This window comes from Penaeus japonicus, unplaced genomic scaffold (genome assembly GCF_977035675.1).
Source record: "Penaeus japonicus unplaced genomic scaffold, GWHDUDI00000001_assembly GWHDUDI00000007, whole genome shotgun sequence".
Classification (NCBI taxonomy): domain Eukaryota; kingdom Metazoa; phylum Arthropoda; class Malacostraca; order Decapoda; family Penaeidae; genus Penaeus; species Penaeus japonicus.
In genome coordinates this window covers 35,579,817-35,587,316 of record NW_028234409.1, presented here as the reverse complement: position 1 = coordinate 35,587,316, position 7,500 = coordinate 35,579,817, and the positions used below count along the sequence as shown (strand labels likewise).

The window sequence follows — 7,500 nt, the reverse complement described above, 5'->3', positions numbered from 1 at the left end:
TACATAATTTTAAGAAACCAACATCTAGAGATTTCACTACTTGATAATCAGTTTGTTGTAATCTAATATTTTTTCAACGAGTACTAAATATTTTATTCCATTATACTAAAAACAGTTCAATGAAAGCCCACTGCATCTATGAAATAATCTAAAAGAATTGTAGAAAAATAGCAATGTGTATCAGAGTTACCTCTCAATACCAACCTGTCTTTGGACGTTGAACAAAATACATCTGTCCATTCATCCTCTGTAACATGACAACAGCTGAAGTTTGCAGCCTGGACTGAGTTTTCTGTCCTTTACGAGGATAGTTCTGCACTCCTAAACTACAAATCAATTCCATCATTAGCATTATTCCATTCAGAACAATATCCCATACAATTTATTTCACAAGCAACTTATTAACACAAAACAAATAACAATAATATTAAGTCTTTTACTGTAACAATTCAATTTGGAAATTACATTTCATGTGTCTGACAAATAAAACTTTCATAAATAAAAGAATATTATCAAGTATACCCCCCCCTAAAAAAAATAACAACAATAATAATAACTTTACCTGCTATCCCAGTCTTCTTTTCTCAGACAGAGATCACACTCTGGCACTGAAAAGAATCACATTATTTGCCATGGCTCATGTTCACTAGTATTAAATTTCATTTATCATCTAAGCCTTCCACTGTAAAAGGAAAATAAATTTACTACACAAAGGTATGACCATCAAACAGAGAGCTAGCACCCTTTTTATTTTTGATAATGACTATTCCATTTTCAAACAAATTTGTGAAGTGTCAAAAATATTTCACAGAAGTAAAAAACTTTCTTCTCAGTTATGGAGAACAATCAAATCAAATAATCCAACAATATGCAAAGAAATTTGCATGAGCAATTATTGTGTTCCCTCTAAAACAAAAACATAAACTTGTACATAATCACTATTTACAAATGTACTCACAACATTCAATATCTTTAACAGATCCTTCATCCTCTTTCCCTTTTGACTTGGAAACCTTCTTGAAATGGGAACTTATGGATGCTTTCTGGTGTCCATCCTGACTTCTACAATAGGCTACACAAAGTGACTGCAATGGGCATGAACTGCAGCTTGGCGTCTGAAATGAGTTCAAGATTAGCAGCTTTGAGGTAAATGGGTTCACTAGTGCATGGGTGGAAAAAATGGCATAAACCTACCAAAATCAGCTTACTCAAGCAAGTCCATTCACATTAATATTAAACAATTCATTAGGAACAAGGATTTTATACTGCTAGCCAGAAATGGATGATCCTGTAATGTCTCTGCCCTAGAGACAGAGAGAGCCTTGAATGGCACCCATCCATGGTCTCTAGCAAGCACCATCTTTATAGGGCAATGGCACACACTAAGTAGACGAACTCATGCTCAAAAGTACCACCGATGAAGGATGTGCAGGCAGAACGGGAAGAGGAAGGTGACTCAATCCATACCCAGTCCCTAAAATGTGCTCCTGTGCCAATATGGATGCCTTTCACTGTGGCACTCTCAGTCACAACCACAGGTTTCATTCCCCTTCCCTACCTCTTCTTGTTATCTTTATTGTAGGTGGTTATAGGTTTCGTATTCATTCATGACAGCGCAAAAATACAAAAAAAAAATAAAGTTGCCTTTTGTCCTCCCATAAAACAGCAATACTTCTATCACACTGAGTATAAAGAAAATAATGAGCTAATATGGATAATATACTACAATTTTAATAGAGCCTGTCATAAGGCACATATAAGTCTCTAAACTCAATAAAACACACATAAAGATAAAACACAAAAAATGCTCTAGTTTTACAATGAATGGCTGAAAGAAAATGGGAAGATTCAAATTATATTGCTTCAAGCAGTCTCTCTTTAAAATAAAACCTATCCTGGAGGCTGGGCAAGCAAATTTATCCCCGTCTGCAGTGGTTTAATATCAATCACTAATGACAAAATAAAAGAGCTGCCTATACTATCTTACATTATGTTATCTCCTCACTCCTACAAGATGTGATATCCACTTCATATCTACCATACAAAAGGATTGGACAAACAAAATCAACATAAAATACTGTCCCAGATAGCACTGAGGTCCTACCGAACGTCAGCTGCCAACGTTTGATGACATCTGCGGGATTTTAATTCTACTTATCCAGCTGACTTCGATGTTCCCTATCATGGACCAGATACAACTGATACTTAGATGCATGTAAGGTTTTATACAAACTTATCTGGCCAGATACTGATGGTAGAATGGCTTCAGATGTTTGAAAAACAAAATAGCATCAAAGTGTCTATCTATTTGGAACACAGTCAGGTGATGGTCAACAACCAACTTTCCCCAACTATGGCTAGTTTTAAAGATGTCTAACAGATGGCTAAAAATATTACTAGCTCCCTGCCCTGCACTGCTAAAACTATTTGCTGTATTCATTTTTTCAAATATCTAAAGCTATTCTACCATCAATTTATGACCAGAAGTGTTTTGGCACATGATAGGAAACACCGTACTAGAAACTAGACAGTTAGCAAACTGTTGGGTCTATCATCTAGTTGTCAAAAGATGAGCAGAATAAAAGCCCTGCAAATGCCTCCAAACATCAGCAGCTGACTTCAGCTGATGTTGCATGAACCTTAAGTGCTAACTAGGCTTGCTCTATCAATTAGTCCTACTTAATAAAAAGAATTGTAACTATCACTTTTCCATAAAAAGAAAATCAGGCATATTAGAAAGTTCATCTTCATTATCTAAGCTTGATAAAAATTAAAGTTCATATTCCTTCACCTGAATATTGGCCAAGCAAATATCAATAAACAAAATTTTCATGAAGTAGACCACAAAGGGAGTCATAAAGTATAGGCCATAAAAAAACAGAATAAAATAAATCCTTTGCACTCATTATCCTTACAAATTAAAGGGTTACAATTTTTGAGTAAGAAGCTCATAAACATGTTCAACACTGGCTTTGACACAATATGATTCACTATAAAAAAAAAATATGGGCTTTCTCATATCAGTGGTCTAAGACATATTTTACAAAAATTCTATGTTGCATCTATGTGACATATTCAAAATTAGATAGACAAAATTATAAACAACAAATGTCAAAATAAATAAAAAGTATACCTTAGGTGTGCAAACTGTGGCCCCTAATTCCATAACTGCCTGATTAAAATCCCCAGGTCGCTCAGGATCAACTAGCTGGTCTGCTAAACTCCACATGTGGTCTACTGTGGTCTGTAAAAGAAAAAGATCTTCCATTAGTGTAAGGAAGCTTTATGGTCAAAAAATTTATACTGGTTATTGAAAAATATATATATGTGCAATCCAGTATTAAATAAAGATACATATATATACAAGGTTGAAAATGAAAAATCAAGCTAATGATAATGATAATAACTGATGATCATCATGACACTGATATTGATAATATCAATTAAGAAAATGTTATTCAAACAAAGAAGTCAATATATACTAAAAGACTTTACCTGGGCAGTTATGTCGGCACCTATCCCTCTTAGACGAGCCATTACGCGATTGACATTTCCATCCACAACACCCACACAACTGCCAAGAGCAATGGACGCTATGGCACTCCCTGTATACCTACCAACACCTGGCAGTTGCTCAACAAGGGAATCACGGTCATTGGGGAATTCACCATCCAGGTCTCCCATAACCTAGAATTTTAGCAAAGAAAATGGTAGTGAAATTTGGAAATATAACCCTAATCAACTAAATAACCACTGTTCCTTCCCAGTGCAGCATTATCAAAATATCAATGAAATGCTGTTACCCAATTCTTGCTGGCTATAATCATGATTTCAGAACTATCAAGTTATCCTTACAATTTCTTAATTAAGAAAAAATAGATATATTTCAACAACTGAATTCCAGTTCATTAATTGCAGGAAATCAGTAATCAAGACCACTGGTGGCACTAGTAACCATTCTAACAGAATACCTTTGGCAACAACACTAACAATCATAAGCTAACCACTTATAAACATTTTAACTGATTGGAAACTGACAGAGATCCTGAATTTATGAGATGAGTAATTATTTTCTTTTCATCTAATATCTAGTATACTGCCAGGTATCATGTTTGCAAAGGCTTTTCTCTTGCAGCCCTTCCTGGTTTAATAAGAACAAGACTGTCATTAAAAAAAATTATAGAACGAAAGATTTGTCTACAATTATTATACAGGCACATAAAAACATAATATACTGTCATGTATAGTGGCCACAGGAAACTGTTGAGTGTGGAAAGGTTAATGTTGCCTGCAGAAATAACAGATATTTTCATTCTCACAAAGGTTATCACAGTTTTATAAATATTCAATGATTCAGCTATACCATCACTTATATTTTCATCACATCCACAGTAAAAATCAGAGATATAACATTCTGCAGTGTCAAACCACATTTTTCCCATACAAGAGAGGCTGAAAGTTGAGGGATGTGGTGTGTCCATCACTGATATTTGCATAACGGGCTAACTATGGCATCCCTCAGGCCTTTATTTGATCTATGTGGGTTTGTGAGTGACAAGTGAAGGGAAGGTTACCATATCAATCTCAAATTATAGGCAAGAAAAGCCAAACTGTCTACAGACAACAATTTTACACTATAAATCAGGGGATGATGAGCTCACTTTAAGGGTTATGACAAAGCGGTGAATATTCTTTCTTATTCTTATCCATAGCTTTATCAATTTTATGTTACCTTCTATTCTCTAACTATATTTCTCCTATATACATACACTGAAGAAAGTACATGCAAGCCCTGTTATATGAGCCTGGACAACTTTTTTTCAAATGACCAATAGTCTTTACTTTACCATTTCATTCTAATATTATTCACATATGAAAACTATTCATTAGTATCAGATGAATTCATTAATCAACTGATTATGAAAACATATCCTGGACCATGCCTCACTTCATATATATAAAAAAAGACTATGTACATGTTCTGTACAAAATGAAAACTCAAAATTACACTGTTAGTTTGAAGCATAGACTGAAAAAAATCGTTTGTGTATATCTTCTTTTAACCCATTCCTGCCGGGACTGTTTCGCCTTTGCATGGCTTCAATGCCCGGGCTCTCGAACGCATAGGCCTAAATCAATTATATAATTGACGGCGTATGCCGGCACCCAGGGCTATGCATATTACATAATCGCCGTCTGTGGCCGGCGGTATTGGGTTAAGCACTGAATTTCTTTGATACTAGAGGGTTTTATCTCTTCACAGCAATATAGGTACATAAAATCTCACAAGAGGCGTCTGTGTATCTGAAACTATGAATTATACTCCCCTATTACAGTAAGAGGCATTATATACAAAGCCATCTGAATTGCAGTTCATTCATCCCATGTAGTGAATTTATACATATATTCAATTATCACATTATTCAGCAATCAAACACAGTCTTAAATAAGTAAAACTGGGATGGACATAAAGTTATAAAACAAATTTACAAGCACAAACCTTAACAGCCCCTTCATGAAGCCTACGTGCTCGAGAATAATACCCCAGGCCAGCCCACACTTGGTTGACCTCCTCCAGTGTTGCCTTGGACAAGTCAGCCACAGTGGGCCACTTGCTTATCCATTTCTCAAAGTAACTCATTACAGTGGCAACTTGCGTCTGCTGTAGCATCATCTCTGACACCCAAACTGAAACACAAAAAGCATAAAATCAATTTCAATGCAACTCTCCTGTTTAAGGATTTATAAAGGTATTCTATTTAGATCACTATCTGTTTTTCTAATTCAATTATCATACTTTCTCTAATGATTTAAATTCTGGTTTGCAGATCTTAGAGTAACTGTCAACACTAGGACCACATCAAGCAATATCTGAGGCATGAGAACCTTTGGCCGTTCAGCAAAGACCAACAAACATTCTTCACGTATGTTCTGGCATGTGATGGAGCTTGGACTGGTTCCTAATTTGACAATATAGGAATGAAGTTGACAAGCTCTATCTTACCAGAACACACATGATGTTCTTTTATGACTGCCAACAGGCCCTGTGGCTACTATCTAATGATAACAAATCAATGTCAAGTAATGTAAATACCGCAAAATATATGTATCCTTAGATATTAATTCATATGAATCAATCAAGGTAAAGTAATATGAGCATCCAAGATTGATAAAATTCATGGTTAATGGAAATTACAATAAATATATTTCCTATAACAAGTCATCATAACTATATAAAAATTGGTTCACACTAGCAAGAAAGACATGTCATTTTATCATGTCCTATACATAGCCTCGAGTAACTAAATTTCTAATACTGTAGATCTAAAATTAGCCATAGTGTTTCAGCATGACAAAATTGTGTACAACAACCTTGCAATACATTTCCAAACAGATCAATTACTTCAAAACAAGAATCACCTTTCCCATTGTTTGGATTTACTAAACATCCTCAGAAAAAATAATATCATACCTTAAATAACATCTAATATTATATAAATAAAACCCATCCCCAAAATATAAGATGCCTAAAAAAACACAAACCAGCATAGGCTCTCTTGTTGCGGTCAAGCTCTGTGGCCGCAATTGAGCGCCAAGGCAGTATCCTGTGGTTGGCATCGTAATGGGACAACAGTTTCTCCCTCAGCTGGAAGACCTCCGCTTCCGAGAACTTGTGCAGGCTGCCGATGACAACAGGAGAAACGGACTTGCCGGCCTTCACCATTTCTGTAAGAGAAGGGGAATTTATATATATATATATATATATATATATATATATATAAATATATATATATATATATATATGTATATATATATATATATATATATATATATATATATATATATATTATTTTTATATATATATATATATAAAATTTTAAGAGTAGGAAATATTGGAGAGTAATGAATGCTATAAAAGTGTTTATACTTTCTTTGATATGTTATCATTTTTAAGAAGTTTACAGCAAGTAATAATTAATCATTAAATTGATATGGCAATCAATATCTCTACCACATATAATCTAATAGACGTTGATGACAAGCTATCTAAGAAACTCCTTTGGGTCCTATCTTTCCAGAATGTGCAAGGTGGTTTGTTGATCAATACAAAAAAGTATTGCTCAAACCACTATCATGTTGATCTTCAGTGCGTAGGCCTTCACGTAAAGATCATAGCAATTTTAAGCGCATTTCAATAGAACACAGCAAAAAACACACAATTCTGGGTGCTTCTCATTATCTATCCATTAATATATTAGATTGGGTAAGACCAGTAAGCTCAGAATATGACGGAAGCTTTGGTAAATTACAGCTTTTCCTAGTCAAGAGAGGGGTAAATTTGGATAAAGACGCAACCAAACCTCTAGGCACGACACGATATTTTTTCTGGTAGTTTTCGTTCTGTTTTGTACAGTTTCGCTACTCATTTCCATCGGAAACCTTTCGTTGTTGAGTTACACCCTCCCTCCCCACACGCGCGCCACCGTCGATACGGAACTA

The 7,500-nt window shown here is 34.9% G+C and overlaps 1 protein-coding gene across 2 annotated transcripts in view; it reads right to left on the bottom strand.

Annotated features, from left to right (window-relative positions):
- Positions 1-7,500, bottom strand: part of LOC122256122 (adenine DNA glycosylase) — a 14,711-nt gene that overhangs the window by 5,835 nt on the left and 1,376 nt on the right. For both annotated transcript variants that reach the window (XM_086538708.1, XM_086538709.1), the window contains exons 2-8: positions 6,544-6,726; positions 5,501-5,688; positions 3,496-3,687; positions 3,134-3,244; positions 959-1,115; positions 563-608; positions 205-326 (exon numbers count right to left, since the gene is read on the bottom strand). In XM_086538708.1, coding sequence (XP_086394834.1) covers positions 205-326; positions 563-608; positions 959-1,115; positions 3,134-3,244; positions 3,496-3,687; positions 5,501-5,688; positions 6,544-6,724 — 997 coding nt within the window. In that variant the 5' untranslated portion in view covers positions 6,725-6,726. The remainder of the gene's footprint in view (positions 1-204; positions 327-562; positions 609-958; positions 1,116-3,133; positions 3,245-3,495; positions 3,688-5,500; positions 5,689-6,543; positions 6,727-7,500) is intronic.